Genomic DNA, 24,754 nt, shown 5'->3' on the forward strand with positions numbered 1-24,754 from the left:
TGCAGATCTTGGTCTCTACAGGTATTGGTGCAAACCAAAAATCCTGTCACAGGCTTTTGGTTTGCACCAATGCCTTATTCTGACCCCAGTAATGAAGAAAAATCTAACTAAGGGGTCAGGGGCCAAGATGACAATTTTAGGTACTACATCGACGAACGCCAAATGAATAGAAAAAAACGTATCGGGATGACAGATGCTACGAAAAGTCACGTACTACATATTTCCATACATTATTTAAATTTTGATTGGCGTTTTCTGTAACCGATTTTTATGTTAGCCAGGCCCCCAGTTTACGTTTAAGCCAATGACGAACGATCGCCGGCGTTCGGAAAGCGACGGGAAACCAGTGCCAGTATAATGTGCGATTAATTGATGTCTTCCCTCTATTGTTAGAGGACTACACACTACATAAGTAAACAAGATTGAGAAGGCTGCAAAGTATTTACTGCCATAATTGCTCGAAGCATAATTGCGATTTGTCGTTTGATAAAGTTATTTTTATGCGTTTAGAACTTTTCCGCTAATTAATATACAATTGATTGCAATTTGCTCATACCTAATCACTGGATACATAAACACCGCGTTATGAAACGCTTACATTTAATTATAAGGTGAAAGGTGAATGTAGTAGTGTAATTCTATTAAGTATGGAACTACTACAACGTAATTTGATTGGGTGCTAATCGCAGCAAGCGAAGTTTTATAAGAAGAGGATAAGTAAATAATCATAAACTTTAAATATACCAGTAAGAATAGATATAAATAATTAATTTAATACACGTAGGTTCCTAACCAATACTACTTATATATTTTGTATCTCCTTATTGAAACTCTAATTTTAATGTTGTGTTATAAATAAATCTATTTCTGTACAGCCTGCTGCAACCTTCAAATTAAGTACCCACCTAGTGCAGATGGCGAAAGCACTTTTAAGTCAGTGCAAAAATAACCGTAGAAAAATGTGTTAGTAAATATTACCTTTCATTGTGTGTCATACACAGACAAGACTTAAATAAGTACCTATGTTTATTTTAAAATTTGTTAATGTCAACATACCCGAATGCGAATTATAAATATTTGTTAGATGTCTAAATAAAACGTTTTAAATTTTAAATATTGACATTGTCATGATGTAAATACTAAATACAAATTATTAAAACATATTCGATCGTTAAATGTAACTAACCGTATACGCCAAATGAATCCAGTAAACGTTACGTTATCTTTCTACTAGTAGTAGGTAGTTACTTCCTGCGTCGTCGCTCTAACCCTTTGAGGGAGATGGCCTTGTCAGCAAAATTCTTCCATTTTGCTCTATGTAAGGTCAACCGAGGTAAATGCGTCACTTGAGGTAAATGCGTCGTTTAAAGATATCTTCGAAACGCAACATATTATAACTATTATAGCCATCTGCATTAAAAGTTCAGTGACCACACTTCAAACAGAGAGGGTTGCAATAGTTCTAAAATGTTCCGTTTAGAAACGACGCATTTACCTCAAGTGACGCATTTACCTCGGTTGACCTTATATTGACTTCCCTTTGCCAACATACAACAATTACACTCTGCCCATCTTGACTCAAACATCTAAATTTTTAGTGTATTATATTATAAAGTTTTCAAGGTATAAAATTAATAAAATTTTGTTAAAAAATGATAACTAGGTACGTCTCTCCCTAATCAATCAGTCATAAGTCAAAAAATTACGTCAATAACTAAACTGGAATTTATACATAACGTGTATTGGTTAAAACCATATAGTTCGTTTTTTTTAGCATTAGAAAAAAGGTAAACAATCTTGACGTGTCTTTTTACTGAAAAACACTTATTAAAAATAAGTCACGGCAAATATGTAACCATTATGAATCATATACGATACATTCTTTTGCTTTCATAAGTAATAGTTACTGATTTTTAAACAGCGTTTTTCAATTAAAAGACACGTCAAGATCGCTTAGTCTTTTTCTAATGCTAAAAAAACGAACTACCATTACACAAAAATCATATCGTAACCTATTGTTATGTACCTAGTTACCTATTGATTGTATCGAGACATACCGAGGGTAAGATACAAACCTCAAAATTGGTATGCTGATATAAACGTAAAAACTATTCCAAATTTCATATGTGCAGGTTAAATAAGTTTCAAGTTGTAAAGGGGTCAAACATAGCTCGAAATGGTTCGTGTAATATTACACACGGTTGCTGCGTCGCCAGTTTCTTTTTTTAACTTGGCTGGACACGCTACCGCGTGTCTAGATTGCATATCTACAGATAATAAAACTGGCTAAGAGTGAGTTGGGCTTAAGGAATAAAACATTATAAAAAATTGTGTGACGTTTCTGAACCTTCGGGGCGTGAGCTCTACTCGCACTTGAATTGAATTGAATTTATTTGAAATAGCCTTTATTCCTGACATACCTATACATTATAAAATTTTCTTTTACTCGCATATTATAAGTCTACTCGCACTTACACTGTTTTTACCCTGAAGGCACCCACATATCTACTAATCTAAATAATTATAATTTGATAATGTTAATCTTTTTCACCTTTAGTTAATCTACCTTGCCCTTGCTTAACAAAGTATCCTGTGATTAGCATCTGTTAAAGATGTCAGTCAGTACCATGATTCTTTATTATTTCCTTGTTTTCCACAGTTTTAATTACCGTGTTCTTTTAACAATGGCTTGTTATTAAAACAATAACGACTCATACCCATGGATATGTTGTGGTTGTTTTTGCCAAGTTAATTAATTTATTGAAAATTTTAATTATTCTGATACGCGTATCGCGTAAGCGGATGTGCAACTCAACTGTGGTAAAAACAAATGCCTATTATTGCTTAGATAGTAACTCAATAGATACCAACATGTAGAGTCTAGTCTAGAGTAAGTACACATGTCAAGAACCTATATTATTTACCTACTGCCCGATTCGGGTCGAATCGAAGTTCGAATCGGGCCGCTAGAGTAATCTGCACGACTCTTAACTGCGTATCAGATTATTTCAACTAATACAGTCAACAATAATAATCAACGAGATGAGCCAATTCTTACAAACCCAGATACAACAAGTTTACGTTGATTTATCATAGAATCCCTATTAGTTATCATCATCAGATGAGCTTGATACCATAATAATGTATTGTCATTGTCACCTAATATACCTACATAAATATGCGAAGTTTCAGCTCAATCGAATAATGGGAAGTGGGTCTAATTTAACTTGCAATATTTGATCACAAATTTAACATACATACAACGGGACATGTCAAACAAAGTAAATGGTTAAAAAATTTAACATTGTAATTTATTTACAAAATAGTTTGTTTACTTACCTGCCTAATTATCTTAATTATCACGTCAATAAAAAAAAGTATTCATTTTCAAAATTTTCTAGTAAGCTTTTTGTCGGAGATTTTTGAATACTTAAAGTTCCTTAGATTTATACAATTCTGAGGTTTGAGTAATAATTGCTTATTAAATTTTAACTTTAAGTGGCAAAAAACTTTGTAAAACTCTGCTTAGTTCAGATATCCCAAAACACTTATACCGTGTAAAACAATTGAAATATAGAGTTATAATGTTTAATGTATGATTCTTAGAGGACAATGATATTAGTTGGTCACATTCAAGTTAGTTTAGCCAACCCAACTACTTGTCTGAAATATGATCCCTCTAAGTCCGAAGGTGTCAACTCTGTCACCTCACATCAATTCCCACGGAATGGACGAGCTAACCTTGTCCCATGAAATTTATGATGCCATTAGATAAATGCGTGCTAACCACACTCATTACGCATAAGTATGAGTAACTACGAGTCTAGCGATATAACTGTAGTGAACAACTATACTTGAATCTAGCGTGTAGGCGCCAGCCGATGATTTATTTATGAACTTTTATTAAACTGTTACGCCTTTTTAATAAATCCGACATCTTAATTTGGTAACTGAAGGTCTATTCAGATTCTTGTTTTTAATTTGTAATAAAAATGATATCTTCAACCAGAAATGTCACTTTTGACAGCTGACAGAGCATATCCATTTCAAATTGATAAGAAGTTACTATATGAATATAACGCCTAGATTAAAAATCTAACACGTATAAATATATTATTATAATTAAACTCGATAAAATATAGTTATTGCTCGTAATATTTACACTCGATCAGAGCTACAAAAATAATAACTAATTATGTATGTTAATACCATGATCCTAGAATGTCGAAATGTCAAAACGAATTAGTTCCAAAATATTTAAAACTTAAAATGACTTTGAATAATTTTACGGTTTAGAATCACTTGTTTTAAGTCACTCGCGCGACATGAAAATTATTCAATGTTAGTATGTCTCACAACATTTTAAATTCGATTAATGACTTACTTCTTAAAATACCGTAATCTTGATATAACTTATTGTTACTTGATAAAGCCTAATATTGTGTTCATTTAGATACATATTATGCTCTTATCGCCAGAACCATTGTTACGATACCATACCTTATATGCGTGTATAGCTATTATACGCGTATTTATACTCTGTCTTGCACGGACAGACTTAATAATTTCTTATTTATTTATTGTTCGAGCCGATATGGAGTTATTCAGTTTGTTGTCCAAATTTCCTAAGAGTTGGCGCTGTTAAAAACACAAACTAGGTAACGCTAGTTCATCATTATAATGTATATGTCGCAGTCGGATCGTATAATCCGCCGTATTACATTACGGCTAGCCGTTTTCAAAAACAGGGGCGTTTTGTAATGCGGCGGTTTAACGATTAGCCGGATTGAATGCGGCTGAATGAGAATCCGCCGGAATGTATTCGGCGCCATACGTTCTTCAACACGGCTAGCCGTAATGTAATACAGCGAGTCATTAGCCGCCGCTTTGACAGTTTTTAGTTCCCATTTTTAACACCCGTGGCGCTGCCTGACAAACGCTGGGGTGTCCATCAAATCTGGAGTTCGTCGGACTGTTTCTTTTCAAAAAACATTTCTTTCGCAACTTAACTAGACGGAGCCCCGCTTCGCGGGGCTCCTATTTCTGAGCGGTTTGCCCTTCGGGCATCTGAAGCTACCTAACGAACCTAACCTACCTAACTACCTATTGATTTAGTGAGACGTCCGTGAAAACATTACACTTTGGGGAAAAAAGCGTAGGTAGGTAAGTAGGTTAGGTTCGTTAGGTAGCTTCAGATGCCCGAAGGGCAAACCGCCCAGAAATAGGAGCCCCGCTTGCGGGGCTCCGTCTATTTAAGTTGAAAAGGAAATGTTTTGGAAAATAAACACATGTAGTGCGGTGGGACCATGGTAAAAATAAATTAAATTGCAAACATTGTCAAACTCCGGTTACGTAGGCGACCGAAAGAACTGGTCACTCTACAATCTAAAATAGTAGTACGATGCGGCTAAACGTTGGCCGCCTTATTGAAGAACGTATCGCAATGACAATCCGGCTAATCGTCGAACCGCCGCATTTCAAAACGCCCCTGTTTTTGATAACGGCTAGCCGTAATGTAATACGGCGGATTATACGATCTGACTACGACATATACATATTGAAAACTGTCAAATATGTGAATAAATGATTGGTATTGATTGGTAACATAGCAACTTATTTAAACATCTTTCATCGATGTAAGGTGTTCAGATATTTTTGAGAGCGTTAGATCCGTAGATGCTTTCTGTATTACTCACTGAGCCTGAGAAGAGAAATCACTTCACGCATGAATATCACACATGCACATTAGTGATTGTGCTACATTGGAAAGTAAAACCTATATTTTAGTGCAGAGGAGAAAGGGCAGGTCCAGTGCGGTACCTGGCCCTTCCTCGTCACACGCAACCTGCGGACACGTAACCATACGGCTCGTGTCATATAATACCTTGTATGTTAAGGAAATTGGTGCAGTATAACGTTAGATTACTGTGTATACCTTACTTAACCTAAGTTTTCCGAAGTCCTTTACTATGGGTATGGGACTAAATAATATATCATAAATAAATATATACCGAAAAGACGAATTTTCTTAAGAGGGAAGTATAGCTACTGACAAAAATAACTTTCTTCATACAATTTCCATTTCGCGAGAAAACGTTTTCCACTAACTAAATCTTAACATATCATTTTGATTTTGATGTCGATCGTTTCAGCATAATATATTCTAGGTTTATAGGTTTCGCTTTTTTGGAAAAAAAAGTATTGCAAATTTTGCAAGAAGGAAAACTTATAAACCTAGTTTTTCATTGTGTCAATAACGTAGGTACTAAAAATCATGGAAAATGGAAAATATTTAGAAGTGGAAAACCGTTTTCTCTTTTTGTATGGACGATCACGTGCTATACTTCCCTCTTAAGAATAAAATCTATTCAGCTCATTTTGCCTTTGTAAAGTTATAACAAACATCAAACAACTAAAAAAATAAACAAAAAGAGCTCAACCACGTAAAGCAATTGTGTGTAGTAATTAAGTAGTCACCCACTTAATCATCTACTACCTACTACTGCTGCCAACTGGCAAGGTCCAGATTTCACACTCAGGAAAATTACTGTATAATTATGGGCCTAATTTGTGCTAAAATGGTCTGGAAATAATGGCTAATTTGTAAGCGAAATCCAATTATCATATGATTGTCGATGCTCATTAGCTACTAAAATTAAGCAGTCAAACGGCTGTCGGCTACAATTCGTAGGTATTAGCTTCTGCTGTAGGACGGAGGAACGGTGAAAATGCGGGAGCATATTTAGGTAAGTAATTATTTCTGCGTTTGTTCTGATTCATATACTTGGACACAATTTATCTGTAGGTTTATAAGTTTTATTATGTTTATTTATTTCTTTCTTTGTTTTTATCAATAAAATTTTAATATTTATCTGCATTATAATAAAGTAAATAAAATATATTTGGATTTTTAATAAATTAGTTATAATTTAATTTAATTTCGTTATATCAATTTTAAGTTTATGTGAATTGTTTTACCATGAGCTTATTATTTTTGAGTGTTTTTATATAATATCTAAAATATTCTAAAAGCAAATTAGATTACTTTTATTGAAAATATTTTAAATTGTGCTATTTTGGTTTATATTCTATAAAATATTTGTTAAATGCACATTTGTACGAAACACACAGCATAACTATATTAAATTCCATGGGCAGATTAAAGTTTTGAATTAACCTATTCATTGAGCACGTTGATGTCACGTCAACCAAGTTCAGTGCAACAATTACATCGCGATTCCGATCCATTGGATAAGTGGGTGTGATAAATTTGCATTACTTGTCCTGACTAATGTTGCCTCTTTGTTATTTGACACATTGTCAAGGCACTCAGCCAAGGAGAGCCAATTACATGTTGGCTGCTCGAGCGCACAGTGCTAAAGGCTCGTTAAACACTGCATCGTGTTTGTTCTCATTGTCTATGCAGACATTCCTTGAAATGCCTAGGTATCAAATTATAGCTTTTAAAATGCACATTACATACGCATGCTTTACTGAAAAGAAATCGCTAATATGCATACAGAAAAGTACCTATTTAAGTGTTTGTTATGCATAGATTACTAGATTTTACGCTCATAATTAAATAATGATAATGGACATTTAAGAGCTGAAATTGCAGCTAAGTAAAAAATATTAACGCTCATCAGGGTTATCCAATCCACAGCGGTTACGGTGGTTGCCGATACGAGTGCTGTCACTTGCATTTCTCCGCACATTGTAAGAGAAGCATCGAATGTCGGGCAATTACAGACTCAAGGTAAATGAAGTAGCGAGTTGGCAAGCAAAAAAAGCATTTCACAACTCATAGCCATCCCGTACAAGGAGGCGGGCGCGTTCCTAATTTATTGCAGAGAGCCGTCTGCGCCGCCGGAATGCAGCTCCGCTTTATGACAAATTCCCTCACACGCTATAGGGAAATAAAACGCCCAACTAGGCAACCACGGGCCTCGCCGCGCCGGCCGCCGACTGCCATCTAATTTATTACAACTCCTATGAATGACGTTTGACATAAAATAGTGTCGTAAATCTCGGCAAATGGAGATAAGATTGATAATGATACTAGATTTGAAACTAAATTAAACTTCAGTTTTGAAATTTAAAAGGTTTACTTGATTTAGATGTGGGACTATGTAGGTAAAATGTTACCTACTTCTAAAATGAAGCTCGTTACGATTCTTAGTCACGGAAAGTTAGGGTATTATTTATGAATAAACTATAATAATATTAAAATAAAATAAAATGATGCTAACGCTGGTAAAGTATTGGGTTGGTGTGGTCCTCGGAAGGGGCAAAATACTCGTAACAGTGTACCTAAGTGTGAGTGTGCTTACTGAGTTGTGCTTATTTCTGTTTTTTTTTTTTTTATATTTAGATAAATATTTTTGCCATTTTACATTTTCTGGTTTGTTTTGGTGTACCACTAACCTAAGCCTTTTAAGACGTCTATGGATTAATACGGTCCGTAATAAACTTTTTTTATTATGTATTTACTTTAATGAGATTATATTATTTAAAATAACTACCCATTAACAAGGTAATATAAATTAAATATTAGCAAGGTACGAATGCAATTGTTAATTATTTGTACCGCAATTATTTAAGACGATAGTGGACAACCGCTTCTCCATACAAACGTACTATTTTTCTCCCTGGGTATAGTTATACATAGTAGGTACTTAATAAACATTTAATTGAAAAAAGTCAATGTCTAGAGATGAAAATCAGGACTACTAACGTTTGTATGGAAAACCGATCGTCCCCTTTTCTATTAATTTCAACATTTTTTTATTTCGTGAGAATGAACTTCAGGCGGATTTTGAACATTACATGTGTAGAAAAAACATACTGGGTACAAGTATTATATATATTTCAATACAGTATTACCTACTTCATAAAATGTTAGCGTAAATTTAGACTAAATATTTATATTATATTAAGGAGGAACTTTAAAAATTTCTCCTCTGATATGACAGTAATTTCAGGTCTTGAGGCGATCGTAACAATTTATACAATGCGATGAGAATGCAATTAACCTTTTCAGAATAATATTTAACATCTGGCTATATCCATATTGAGTAATACCAAAGCAACTTCATGTTTATTATTTTAAATGTGTAAAACATAAATTATTCGCTTGGCGTTGCAATCGATCGGGGCAAAAAGCACCATTAAACCATCCTTAATTTCTCATTATTGTACCTCAATATGTCGCAAGAATGTAGCTTTTTGTACTTAAAAAATCTTCCTAATAAGGATCCCTACTGTAAGAAAATCGTAATCGTAAAATTATTCCTCATGTATATAAAAACGTTTATTTAATTTGTCAGAGTAAATAATCCTCAGTAGCTATATAAGCTAACATTCTTTATATACCTATTTATACTTTATAAGACGTATTAAATAAATATTAATAAAAATGTAGTCAAATAATAAAATCAAAAAAATACATTTAATACGGTTATCTTTGAGGTTTCTAATTTTTAGGGTTCCGTACCCAAAGGGTAAAACGGGACCCTATTACTAAGACTCCGCTGTCCGTCCGTCCGTCCGTCCGTCTGTCACCAGGCTGTATCTCACGAACCGTGATATAATTCAGTAAAATTATACATTTTGCGTTTGCGTCAAATCCGGTAGTTCTGATTTTTTGCAGACTTGTTTATGATTAAAGGAAATAAAAATATCACAAGCCTCGTGCCTAGAGATAACTTTTTCTGATATAAAAATCCTCGGGATATATCGCTCTCCCTCAAACCGTAACGCAGAAAGTTTCATAACCTCTCTTAATGATCATATAGAAACCATCAAAACTTTTAAAGATATAATCATCACTGGCGATTTAAATATTAATATTATAAATAAACAAAATGAACAGTCGTATGAATACACAAATAGGCTTAACTATCTAAACATGATGTCGATGCACGGTCTTTTGCCAGGCCACTTACTTCCTACGAGAGACAAGACTTGCCTTGACCACTTTATGCTGAAAATAGACAAAAACAAAACTTGTGCAAATACATTCGTATTAAAAACAACTATCACAGATCATTATATGATATTCCTTAAGCTATCAAAGATTAACACTATAGAAACATGCCAAAAAACAAAAACATCTATCGACTTTGAAAAAGCACTCTGTACCTTATCTAAAGAAAATCTTTCAAACCTAAGCTCTTATACTGACCCCAACCAGTTGACAGATATTTTGATAAGTAAATTAAGAAATTGCCTGCTAGAAAATACTATCACTACATTAATTCCTGTAAAAAAACGTATAATTAAGCCTTGGATTACTATGGGAGTATTACGCTGTATTAGGAACAGAAATAACATGCAGCTTAAACTACGCTCTGATCCAGATAACATCACACTTAAAATTACATATAGAAGATATCGCAATTATTGCAATAACCTCATTAAGAAACTTAAACGAGCATATAACCAAGAACAACTTAACAAAGCTGGTAAAAACACTAAGTATCTGTGGAAAGCTATAAATAACATAACAAATCGTAAACCTAAAAACACAGAGAGCAATCAACTACTCGATATCAAAGACTCTCCAACTGATGCTGTGAACACGGTAAATGAGTATTTCGCCGGTATCGGAAAATCTTTAGCTGAAAACATTTTAACAAACAATTCTAATATTTCTTACAATTTTAATCAGCCGGTAAACCCCTTACTATCTTCTTTTGTATTATTAGACACTGACTCCAGGGAAGTTTACACGACTTTAATAAGTTTGAAATCAAATAGTGCCCCGGGTTGGGACAACATTTCTGCAACTTTTTTGAAAATGGCCAGTGCAATAGTTGTTCCTATTATAACTCACCTTATCAATCTCTGCTTTAAGACCGGAACCTTTCCAAACGCACTTAAAAAGGCAATAATCACTCCAGTGTACAAAAGTGGAAATAGAGATGATACATCCAACTACAGGCCAATTTCCGTTTTACCCGCTATCTCTAAAATATTAGAAAAACTACTTAATAACCGCATTCTAAACTACCTCACAAACTTCAAGATACTATCAGACAATCAATATGGCTTCAGAAAAGGACTATCTACAGAAGATGCAGTAACAGCTCTCACGTCTCTGATTGTAGACAAAATAGATAAAAATAAAAAATGCTTAACAGTATTTTTAGATTTAAAAAAAGCATTTGATAGTGTTTCCATTCCTACCTTGGTGTCAGTTTTAGAAAATATAGGTATTAGAGACGTCCCACTACAACTTTTTAAAGACTATCTGCAAAACCGTACGCAAAAAGTAAAAATAGGAACCTACATAAGCGAAGAATCAGATATATCTTTTGGTGTGCCACAGGGGAGCGTCCTTGGGCCAACCCTATTTCTAATATATATAAACCAGCTCTGTAATATGCACATAAACAGAGGACACATTTTTACCTATGCCGATGATACTGCCATTGTCTTCACTGGAGATACTTGGGAAGACGTGAAACACTCTGCAGAGTTAGGTTTATCAGAAGTTGCCTGCTGGCTCCGCTCTCGTCTCCTTACATTAAACACAACAAAAACAAACTATATTTGCTTCACAAACTACAATAGCTCACAACCTGGCCCCATTTATAATATAAAAATCCACACATGTAATAACAATATACAAACCTGTGCCTGCTCTATTATAAATAAAGTTGAAAGTGTTAAGTATTTAGGGATACTCGTTGACCAACGCCTAACATGGCACTTACAAATAGAGCTGCTCATGAGCCGAGTCAGGAAGCTTATATGGGTCTTTAAAAATTTAAGACATATCGCTAATTCACAACTTCTTAAACAAATATACTTAACCCTAGTTCAATCAATTATTAGTTACTGCATACCGGTCTGGGGAGGCGCCACTAAAACCAAATTTTTAGAGCTCGAAAGAGCCCAGAGATCACTATTAAAAGTTATGCATTTTAAACCATTCAGATTTCCAACCGTACACCTATATAAGCTTTCTGATGTATTAACAGTAAGAAAACTGTACATATTATTTGCAACTTTAAAAATACACAAATCTAAACCATTTACACCTACCATACGAAATACAAGGAGAAACGGTAACATAATTCCAACCACTTCAATAAATACCACATACGCTAGTAGACAATTTGTCTATAAATCTGGCAAACTATACAATGTCATACATAAGCACTTAAATATATATCACTTACCATTTTATGAATGTAAAAAAATGATTACAGACTGGCTTAAATGTAAGAGTTATTATGACACAGAAAACTTAATCCAAAGTGTTTTAGGACTGTAAACACACACACATTCACACACACACACACACACACACACACACACACACACACACACACACACACACACACACACACACACACACACCGCACACTCATTAGGACTTGCAAGTCCATATTCTCATTAGGTTAAATTAAACTTACTTAGTATAAGTAATTATTTTTGTTATTCTCGGTGCGTAAATTTTATTTCATTTAATTTCTATGTTAATTTAATAATATACATATATTGTTGTTCAATTACCGACTAAGGAAGAGCGGTGCCTCTTAACACAGGTATTTGTTACTTAAAAAGAGGCGCCAACACTTACAACTGTATAAGTAATTCTTAAACTGAATAAATATTTTTTCATTTTTTTCATTTTCATTTTCAAAAATCAGAACTACCCGGATTTGACGCAAAAGAGCCAGGTTACAAAATTCGACAAAGTTACTGGATTAATAGCTAGTAGTAGACAGTTCAAATCTTCACAGATGATGTATTTCTGTTGCCGCTATAACAACAAATACTAAAAACAGAATAAAATAAAGATTTAAGTGGGGCTCCCATACAACAAACGTGATTTTTTTGCCTTTTTTTTGCATTATGGTACGGAACCCTTCGTGCGCGAGTCCGACTCGCACTTGCTCGGTTTTTTTTCACAGAAATGTGCCTGCCCAATTATTAACGATTTTCATAAGTAATTATAATATATGATTATCTTAGCTGTTATTACCTACTCACCATACCGGTAATCTGTTCATAACCTAAACAAAAAAAAATACGTTATCAAATCGACTAGTCTACCATTCGAATCTATGTCATCTCATGCGATAAAGAAGTAGCCCACTAAACAACAGCGGTAGCGTCAGTAGTTAAATGCCAAGCTCTATTTAAGTTAGCCATTGTTGTGTGTGTGAAAGATTAGCCTGGCCTGTTCACTTGTTCACCTTTCTTTTATTTCATAAGACACATTTCCAAACAATATCAAAGTTCATTAAAATGCAATTACTTTTTATAACCTCCAGGTAAAACTTAACTATGATGAAAACAGGTTAGGCGTATTTATTTGTGCACATTAAACTTTCAGTAAATAGGCAAAGCCTTTCGAAATTTAAAACTAGCGATTTGGTGGCTTAATCGTTGCAATATGTAAATTATTGTAAATGTGGCTTTTGGAAATAAATGCTGGTAATAATATTTGGCATTTTAATAAACTTTATTGGTGAACAGCCTAACCTTGCGTCGTATAACAGATTTTTTATTGAATGTTATTATTGTTTCAGAATAAAGTCGGATGAAAAGGTAGACCACCTGAGAAGAAGATAACATGAGGTTCTCGGCGAGGTTACAGGTATGTATCGTAAAATAAATCTAAAACCCATTAACACATTTTCTATATATCTTGTTAAATCATAAAAGGCTCGACCAGAACCTTCTAAACGATGGACATCTATCAAATTAACTATGTTGCAAATCATAGAAGGTTACAAAAGTTGACTCGAAATCAGTAAACAATGGCGAATGAAATGATAGCACTACGTAATTCAGTGCATTTTAAATTTAGTTTGCTGAAATAATGTATATGTGCAGCAACACTGCATTCATTGTAGAATTAGAACGGTATTTTACGTGAGAAAACTCACTGAAGCCGCTAAGTCAAGGCTAGGATGATCTTGATTAAAATTAAATTAATCTGAAATGACCTACACGTCGGCAAGCGGATGTTTTTGTAATACGCTAGAACGCCTTCAATCACCTTCGGAATCTGTTTTCTAGGGATCTAATAAGTACCTAGTAGAACAAAGGGTACATTATGTCAGATATTATTTGATCTTATAACGTTATGTTATTACTGTAACGTGGTAAATTAATAATAGGAAACCAAACTGTTTTTGATTTAATAAACGAGCATATTAGTATGTAATATGTCTCAATGTAACGATATTTTTACATTTACATAAAATTATGGAAGCGTGGACTGTTTAGGAAAATAAGCACAGTAAATTATCTTGTAGTTTTAAACAGTGTTTGCTTTATATGGTTTATTAATTTTATTGGAAATACAGAAGCTATTGGCAGCCGCCAATCGAAGTGTATAACCTTTGAGTCAAATAGAAATTACTTATTTATGTTCCATGTCAACTTCGTGTATGTAGGTAAGTCGTTTGATGTTGGACGTGATATGAATTTATCGAAAGGTGAGATATTAATAAAAAAAAGCCGAATAAGATAAGAAATCAAATATGCGTACCTATTTAGTTTCTTATTTTATATTAAGTATAGTTAGGTAATAACTTGTTCTTATTCGAGTCTGTGCGGAAAGAGAAGAGTCGTAGAATGTATTGGATCCCATACATTTCACGAATTTTCTCTTTCCGCACAGACTCTAGCTGTATTACGTTTTTACGTGTAGGTTATTTCCTTTCAAAGTTCAAGGGTTCATCAGGTGAATACCTACAAATATTCTTACATACTTAATATTTAAGGCTAGGCTGTTACATACATACAGCGATCCTAAATAAATAGCACGCAGCGCGTATGTTATGATGATGTTACTTTATATACTTAAAAAAGTTTAGTTACTCGTAAAAACCGGGCAAGTGCGAGTCGGACTCGCACACGAAGGGTTCCGTACCATAATGCAAAAAACGGCAAAAAAGAAAACGGTCACCCATTCAAGTACTGACCCCGCCCGACGTTGCTTAACTTCGGTCAAAAATCACGTTTGCTGTATGGGAGCTCCACTTAAATCTTTATTTTATTCTGTTTTTAGTATTTGTTGTTATAGCGGCAACAGAAATACATCATCTGTGGACGGACGGACGGACGGACGGACAGCGGAGTCTTAGTAATAGGGTCCCGTTTTACCCTTTGGGTACGGAACCCTAAAAAGCGGTGGATACAGCTTTTAAACCGAAAATTAAAATCGAAATCTGCTACTAAAACACAAAGAAAAACGTGTAAGTAACGAACGTTTCTTTTATTTTTTGCCATTTTATATATTGTGACCCTTTTTGCCAATTTTGTGTTATTTCTAGTCAGGATCGCGAGCCTTTTTTATCCTTATGTGAGAAAAAGTGTCCTAAAATTTCCTCTAAAATATATGGGAACATGGTAATACAATAGGGAAAATACTCTAGGACATTTTTTATCTCATTAGGATCGAAAGAGCTCGTGATTCCAAGTAGAAATAATACAAAAGTGGCAAAAAAGGTCACAATATATAAAAATGGCAAAAAATAAAAGAAACGCTCCATGTTTGTGCGCATGACGTGCAAGTTATCTGTAATCGTTTTACATAAATAAAGCGAGTCCTAGAAACACATTGATGGATAAATACACCGATTTGTCGTTTAAAGCAATCCTACAGACTTGGGTTAATTCCATGCACATTTCTCAGGCGCGCAATTTAAAATTCAAATGAACTGTATATACTTATGTCTCGTACAGTCAGCATCAATAGTATCGTATAAAAAACCGGACAAGTATGAGTCGGAATCGCCCACCGAGGGTTCCGTACTTTTTAGTATTTGTTTTTATAGCGGCAACAGAAATACATCATCTGTGAAAATTTCAACTGTCTAGTGTCTGTGTTCACGTAGCACCGTTCGTGAGATACAGCCTGGTGACAGACAGACGGACAGCGGAGTCATAGTAATAGGGTCCCGTTTTTACCCTTTGGGTACGGAACTCTAAAAAAGCGCCAACAGTATCTGTCACCTTCAAATACTTTTCTAAATAGAAATATATTTCGACCGTTTGCGGTCAAATATATCTGCCACAGTTTAACTCAAGTCCTGGCGGAAGCGTAACTTTTTCAATTTTTTCCTTTCATATAAAATTCACAAGTTAATTGTTCTGGTCAAATCTTTTTTTGTTAGCTATCAGGGAACGGTAGATATTTTTGACGCATAGTCTGAGACGCTACTTTTGATCCTGACTGTACACAGGTGTCGAGGCAGGCTAAGAACTGCTATCGATTGTGAGTATGCAGTGTAGTATCATCCGCTTAAAGAAGCTAAGTGACGAGATATGGAGAGGCTAAGTGACGAGATAAGCCTCAAGGATCTGACAACCGAAACATTGTCACTACCACCGTAAACAAAAAGTTTACCTTTTGATTGAAAACAACATTACATAGCGTACAAAAACATCCAAGCTATTTCGCGGCCTCCTTGCCTAGTCGGTAGTGACCCTGCCTACGAAGCAGGAGGTCCCGGGTACGAATCCTGGTAAGGGCATTTATTTGTGTGTTCATCACAAATGTTTGTTCCTGAGTTATGGATGTATTCATGTGAGTTTCCAATTTGACATTGTGTACTGTAATCTATGTATATAAGTATTTAACACAACCCTTATTGAGCTTACTGTGGGACTAGGTCGATATATGTCAAATTGTCCTATTTATTTATAAAGACTACTTTTCACAGTTGCTGACTTGCCTGGTGCTGTACGCGTCGTGCGCACACGCAATCATGGTGAAGTTCGGCACGAAGGACGGGCCCATCGAGCCGCCGCCGCCGGAGCGGGAGCTGCCGCCAGTGCAGCCCTTCCGCGTCCCGGCGCCCGTGTGGGAGGAGCGATCTAACGACACACCCGACCCTAACGCTCAATGGTATGATACATGATACATATCGGCACTACTTAAAAAAAAAAAAACAACGGGTTGCAGTCCGGGAGTGCCTGCAGAAGTGAAAACTCAATGACATTGTAACAGTTTTTCGATCAGGTCACGTCACCTGTCGCGAGTTTAACATTGTTTCCCCATCACAAAAAGTGCACAGCGTCGCTAAATAAGTTTTCACTTCAAAAACTCGTATTCTGTCAATCAAAAGAAAAATGTAGAATCTATGTATGGGATGCATACAGAGTTAGAGTCAGTCCATGAAAAGTCTGCAGCGGATTTGATAGCCCACGCAGTGCACGTGTTATTTTAAACGTCAAACTTCTATGAAATATGACGTATAAATGACACTTGCACTGCGTGGGCTATCAAATCCGCTGCAGACTTTTCTTGGTCCGACTCTACTGCCTTTCAACTTTGAGTAGCAGTGTCAGATACGAGACTTTTTCAAAGTAGTGTCGATATGATCTTAGTGCTAAGAGATGATAAACGGAATGGTATGTGAGGTAACTAGCAGGCGTATGATAGGTGGTTTATTCCACGTAAAAAATAAATGTCACTTTTTGCTCGCAATTTAAAGTGCCAGCAATTTTCATTGTCATTCTGTCAGGTAGACAATTACCACCATCATAACCGTATAGGTGTCATTTGATAGATTATTCTAAAGAATCCTTAAATATTATAATAAAACAAACATGAGGCTATGGAGATTTTTTTAAATCAATGGTTCTAAGCAAGTATTTCGGCCTCTCGGCAGCTGTATGTAAGCAACGATCTAACAACACGCTTGACACGAATGTTTAATGGCAGACACGACCTTAAAATTAAATATACATCTGATCATCATTCCTGCATGATATATATGACCTCAGTATAAAACACATTGTAAATATGCGATGCTACCGACCCCAATGCTCAATAGTATGAAATACCAGGGTAACATCCATTTTTCCCTAGAGACAAGCCACCTAAGAGCAGCATTAACACTGACGTTATATGTATGTGAAATATTTTTCAAACGCTAGGATTTTCGTAAGATTCAGATTGAATAAGCAGATAAGATGTATAAGATAAGCTAAGTAAAGCCCGAGAAAGATAATTTAAATTTAAATAGCAAGGTAATAGCGATTTGTTCTTTATTGTTGCAAGATGCTTGCAAAGCTGCTGTAAAGATTTTTTTTAGATTCTCCCACGTTTTCGTTAAATATGCAAATTTTATAATTACGCAAATAGCTAAGTTCAAGAAACCCAAGTAATGCTCGGAACTGTAATTGAGACTGAGTATGTCAACTTAACGGGAATTCGTATTTAATTAATTACTTATTAGGTCGGGGAAAAACTTATTTCGTTATAGTTGTAAAGTTGCAGTAAAACTCTTTGGTTGTAGGTACTGCCATACATTTTAAAAGATTACATAAGAAAAAATGATTTCTGCCATTTTTATATCGTTTTTCTGCCCGCCAAAATGATTAAAAAGAAAGAAATTCGATATATTTTGAAATAGTATTTCATTAAATTTTTTTTTTCCGGTTCCGGTACTATAAACGTCAGTTGATTGAGAGTGAAGCTCCCGTGTTTTAAATCAAAAACTGTGCAAAAAGTTACTATCTCGGAGAAATAAAGTGAATTCCAAGTAATCCGTGTGCCTGTGCTCATAAACCAATTAAAGTGCAGAGGAAACACATCGGTGTAAGCGCTAAATCATTACAAATATCATCTCAAGAAAAAGTGAGGTTATCGGCAAATAAAAGCAGTACCAACATCATAGCACAACTGCGTTTCGTTCAACAACAACAAAATCGGAATATTAGTAGTTATAAAATAGCTGAAACGCCATTTGAAAAAGTCTGTGTATACAAAAAAGCTTGATATTTGGGTGCCACACGAGCTCACTGAAATATTAATCATATATCTTTAGCCACTCAGCAAAAAGTTTCTAAATAAAAAACGAAAAATCTTTTTCCTCGGCCTTTTATTTCTTACTCTATATTTTGGAACGTTAATTGCCATTTCGGATATTGATTTACAAATACAGTTATATTCTAGCTGCGTGATTAGGTATAAGTCCCATTTAGCAAAAATAAGAAGGTTAGTATCAACGTATTTGATTAAACTGTTTTTCTATTCAACAGGCGGCCTCAACTCTTCATACCGCAGCCGAGATATACTCAGGTAGTCTACTCTCCGCAGCCTCTAAACAACGCGCAACGATTCGTCAACTCGTACATACCCATACGTCAACCCGTACAAGCCCAACCAATTCAACCTCAGGACTACTTCACACCTTCTCAAGTCTTGAGTTCACAAAGTCTACCCGGCTTCGGTCTGAGATACTTCCTTCCTACTTACAACCCTGATGACCAGCCTAAACAAGCTAAGCAAGAAGACGCTAAATTGAACGCAATAGATTCAAATAATCTTAATGACAGAAGAGACTCATCCAATGATCTACAATGGCAGTTCGAAAAGGATGTAACGAAGAGGAATACAAGAAACACGCAAGAGGTATGTAATTCTTAAATACTATCGACTTGTACAATAATGGTAACATTCCATTTCTGACCGCAGCTGCACTACTGGTACTGAACGCGTCGGTGTTATTGTCAATTTCCATAGTAAAATGAACGGTAGTGCAGCTGTCGTTCGAAATGGACTGTCACCTTTAAGGTGACATTCGGATGTCAACTGCAGCTGCAACAGTGTTGCGGCGTCGTCGTTGTTACCGCCGTTGTATCATTAAATTCCTTAATAAAATGAGTGACGTTCGCCGCCACATCACTGCTGCCATTAGGACATTTATTCTGTCACTCATTTTATCAAGGCAATTGACAGATACATCGGTGCCAACAACGACACCGCAACACGATTGCAGCGGCAGTTGATATCCGAACGTCACCTTAAACCTACTTAAGGTGACAATCCATTTCCAACGACAGCTGCATCGGCATTCATTTTACTATGGAAATTGACAATAACACCGACGCGTTCGGTACCAGTAGTGCAGCTGCGGTCAGAATTGGAATGTTTCCCTTAAGATAACAGTCCATTTCCAACGACAGCTGCATCGCCATACTATCGAAATTGACAATAACACCGACGCGTTCGGTACCAGTAGTGCAACTGCGGTCAGAAATGGAGTGTTACACTTAAGGTGACAGTCCATTTCCAACGACAGCTGCATCGCCATTCATTTTACTATCGAAATTGACAATAACACCGACGCGTTCGGTACCAGTAGTGCAACTGCGGTCAGAAATGGAATGTTAGCATTACTTATTATTTTTGGTAGCTATTTTAGGTTTATTATAATATATAGAGTTAGACCAAGACAAGTGAAATGATTTTGATAGCACACACAGTGCAAGTGTTATTTTAAATGTCAAACTTCTATGAAATTATGACGTATAAATAACACGTGCCCTGCGGGTGCTATCAAAATCGTTGCAGACTTTTCTTGTTCTAACTCTAGTACGATTTTTAAGAGACTTTATATTATTATTTTGTATACAGGCAGCGGTTCCCTACGTCTACCAATTCCCAGTGCACGTGTCCCGGCATCAGTAATAAACTAATCCTAGCAATAAGTTGTAACAGTATCATCGCAGTTCTATTGAAAAGAAAATGTCAGTAAAACTTGTAACATTGCGATTTTGATTTCATACCGTGTAGAAAATTCCTTCCCAGTTCATTTAATGATGATTTCAAATCTGACTTGTAATTATTAGTAAGTTATGTGATAGAAAGGTTTTTTTCACAATTATTATACAGTCAATGTAAACGCTTCTTGAAGCATTAAGTATATAATAATAAATTTATCAGGAAATCAGGAAATCAGGATCGCACAGTAGAGAGCTTAATACTGTGATGTCATTAGATTGTATCGTAGTATTAGATAAAAGTGCCAGAAGATAAAGTATTTTATAACGCTAACGCGTTATGGTCGTTGCCAACAAATCTCTCCTTGAAAAGAGGAACTCTTGAGTGTTTCGAATTGGATATACAAGGTACAGATAATAACAGTTGGTAAAGGGTAGGTAATTAGACGACGAAATGAATAGTTTAATTGATATATTTCATAATTCATACGAGCATTGAAATGGTCAGTACTGAATATGTACTAAACTTAGTGTTGTAGAAAATTATGTACACAGTTTTGGTGAAATGTCGTTTGAACCTTTACAAAATACTGAGTGATTAATTAAACCTTCTTGTATGTCTATGTGGGAGATATAGTGTTTATAAATTATGTTATTTTTACATGTTAATTGCTATAATTTTCAAAGCCAGCTGTTATATAACCAGCATAGTTCCACTCACATTTGCTCCGGTCCGTTAACCAGACTGTCATTAATAAATATATTATGGATGGATGGGCTGAAGTTATATTATGATAATGACTTTTTGAGCTGCACAAACCACAAAAACTCCCTATCGTGTGCTCAACTGCGTAACGAATTCGTCCGGCTTTATTCGCTTTGTGCTCTATGGAGGACGGATGACATAAGTGTCTCGACTATTTCAAAGTTGAATAATATAATTTTTGTATTCATTTGACTGTCATTACTTACAACGCTTTTGTTAAAATATAAAAAAACTTAGCCTAACATTAGCCTAAGGTACAGTATCTTATTGGAACTTTTGGAACACAGATTAAAATTAAAATTCCTGCGTACAAGCAGGAAGGTGAGGTAACTATAGATTAATAAATTGTTTTCTAATTTTTGAAACCTGAAATTAGCATTGTTTGAAAAAAAGGACATACATACCTTCTAATATATCAAGTAGCTTACGTATCAAGCATAGAACATTTAGAAAAATACTCAATAATTTCAGGGAGTACGAAATTGATCGAAAAGTATTTTGTAGTCTTTGTACACCCCACAAAGGTCTGTCCACGAAGCGAATAATCAGCGTAGCGTAAGCTACATTTTCTCTCATCTCTCTTTAGATATTAAATAACACAATGTTGACCTAGTTAGACTCTGTGCGAAAAGAGAAGTCGTGAAATGTATGGGCTCCCTTACATTCCACGACTCTTCCTTTCCGCACAGACTCTACTTCGTTTTTCGGGCTTCAGAAACCTCTAAGTGTAAAGCCGTTATCGATGATCTTATCAAATGAGACTTAGTTTACAGTATTGAATTTTGCTTTTAAAGGTAGTATTTAAAGGATATTCATATGTAATTACATAAATCATTTAAGTATCAATACTTACTAAGGATTAGATTCATTTTATTACATTTAATGGAACTGAAAAAAATATTTATTTTATATTTTAGAATAAGTAAAGTCATTTTACTGAAACGAAATCGAAGATCGAATCGAATCGAGATAGTGTTAGCCCAGCTCAAATAACCAACACCTGTGCAGGCGTACGATGTAGCCCGGCGTATTGTACACGGTACGCCTAGGTGTATATCACGCTTCGTATGTGTCGCTTACGCCTTGTGGACGGAATTTGTGGACTTTTCGGGCGTTTACGAATTGTTCCTTACGCTTCTTCAGTCAGCAGGTCTTAGAAACGACTTAAAAGATAACCTTTTCGCTTAACCCAGATCTTCCGCTACTGGGAAATTTGATTGCGTTAAAAATCTGTGTCATTAATCAATGTTACTACCCATTCTTAAAACTGTACCAATTATTCAGTGCATCGTAAATATTCAGCGAATTGTCTTAATATTACGGTTACGGACATTCTATAAGTGAGTATTGTTTGTATAATTGAATACTAGATTTTTAATGTAAGTAGATATTCTTTTGGACGTTGTAACCTTGCCTACTTTTTTATTTGTTCGATTTTTATTGTTTTTCATTGTGTTTTCTAGCTGTAACTATAACGCTTGTAAATATGTACAATAAATAAAAAATATTGAAATTTTGTTATGATTTTTTTTCATACCTTATACTTAATCAGGTTCATATGAAATCTACCACTAGGTATCGCAGAGTTCAGTATTAAATGGAACTGTCACCAGTGAAGATCAAGAGCGCTAGTCCAAAGATATATTTTATAACACTGTATAAACAGATGAGTAAATAAGGTAAGCAAGTACGTAATAGCGTGGCATCAAACGTAACAAAGCACAGCATGATAATGTGTGGCACAAGCCGGACATAATCATTATGATCTCAACGAGTTGAAGCATACATGGTGTGTAAGTATGTGGCGCGAAAACTGCCGGGAATAAATAAAAATCCGAATTCGGATGTAGGTAACTTAAAAATATGTCATTCGATGAGATGATGTCTTCATTAAAAAAAAAGGTTTTCTCTTAAAAGTATTTTAAAAGTATCTTTAAATCAAAAGCGCTTCTATTTCGAGTCAAGCGAAGCAATAAACAATCTTCAAGATAAATGTACCTACTCAATACACTGTTCTGTCAGGAACTGTGTTAGAAACTTAGTAATTTAGCAGTCGTGTTTTTTGTGTAGGATGTGATTCCGTGCATGAACACTTGGGTAATGCGTGTAAATTAAAAATGGTGGTTATTATTTTTACAAGTAAGGTTTAGGTTCCATAACACAAAATAAAAAAAATTTAAGCAAGCCAAGGTTCGTGTTTTAGCTGAGTCATCCGATTCGGTACCTAGTAGCTCTCCTTTGAACCGTTAAATGTCACCAAACATTTTGACTTAATTTACCTACAATGTTATGTCACGAGAATGTGACAAGACCAGGAAATTATTTACGTAACTTATTAAAACAACATAGTTACTTATGAAAACATCTCTCCTGTATTGCACCACGAGATAGACACGCTCATTATACCAAGTATCATCTCGAAAGGACTGCAGTCGAAGCATTTCCTAGTAACATGACTCTACAGATAAGAAGATGGCATGATAGAATTGAGTCTCTTTTACAAAGTAAATAATATACGTACACTGAAAGAAATGTTTGCATAACAGCATCAAAATATTGAGTTCAACAAAAATTGGCACTTGGGAACAATATTATGTTACACCGGTCAACAGTTCGGTTTGTAACAACAAAGTCGGATTTACGAAATTAATCAAACATTATTTAACTTAAGTTCAGTTACTTTTCGAATTACTCAATGTGCTCGGCTAATTATTCTTTTCATTGTATGTACACTTACCTATACAAATTTAACGTAGTGAGTATACATACGGGTTACCACCCATAGTCACTCTCAAAGATTATTAATAGTTTCAAATAATACGTTTTAACAGACACTAACGAGACATCTAGAGCTCTAGAAAATAGTCGACAAAGTCATGAGTTAGAATGAAATCTAAATAACCTGGTATACCTAAGTGCAGTAGATAAGTAATCGATTATGTAGACATAATACATGTTTAGTGTACAATGAAAATAGTGCTTGTCTACTGGGTCGGCGGGTTTTTGTTTGTAAATAAATATTTATTAGAGTTGTAACGCTGTATAAATACGGTAGGCCTGGCTGTGATCAATGATCATATCTAGTTTCCGTCAACTATAAAAAACTGGACGTGTGAGTTGGAATTGTAAGGATGTATTGTTATTTTTATTATAACTTTAGAATACCTAATGTGCCGTAATCCAATCGCGTAGGCTATCAAGATGGCCGGGCTTGAAAAAAAATAAGCCATTTCTAACTCTCAGGTTTTCTAAGTGCAACTAGCGCACGTGTGCACAAAAGCACGTCGACGCAACATTAAGACGCGAACAGTAACTCTCCGCGGAGATTACCGTGGCTAATAAGCCTGCAGCAAGCCATTTTACCTCGTAATTAGGTTCCTTATTATTACAGCGTAGTATAAATGTTTCTTGTTTCTAAATATCAAACAACCAAAACAATGAGTGAGCTAACACACTAGCATCATTTAGTAATACTGTAATTAGTGACCTAGTCGTGAACAGGTTTAA

At 35.1% G+C, this 24,754-nt stretch overlaps 1 protein-coding gene across 1 annotated transcript in view; it reads left to right on the forward strand.

Annotated features, from left to right (window-relative positions):
• Nucleotides 1-22,763, forward strand: part of LOC134793671 (uncharacterized) — a 45,525-nt gene extending 22,762 nt beyond the window's left edge. Inside the window, exons 2-5 of the mRNA XM_063765320.1 lie at nucleotides 13,545-13,612; nucleotides 16,692-16,876; nucleotides 19,018-19,390; nucleotides 20,396-22,763. Of these exons, the coding sequence (XP_063621390.1) occupies nucleotides 13,589-13,612; nucleotides 16,692-16,876; nucleotides 19,018-19,390; nucleotides 20,396-20,449 (636 nt within the window). The 5' untranslated portion in view covers nucleotides 13,545-13,588 and the 3' untranslated portion in view covers nucleotides 20,450-22,763. The remainder of the gene's footprint in view (nucleotides 1-13,544; nucleotides 13,613-16,691; nucleotides 16,877-19,017; nucleotides 19,391-20,395) is intronic.
• The last annotated feature ends 1,991 nt before the right edge of the window (nucleotides 22,764-24,754 follow it).

Source organism: Cydia splendana, chromosome 9 (assembly GCF_910591565.1).
Source record: "Cydia splendana chromosome 9, ilCydSple1.2, whole genome shotgun sequence".
Lineage (NCBI taxonomy): Eukaryota > Metazoa > Arthropoda > Insecta > Lepidoptera > Tortricidae > Cydia > Cydia splendana.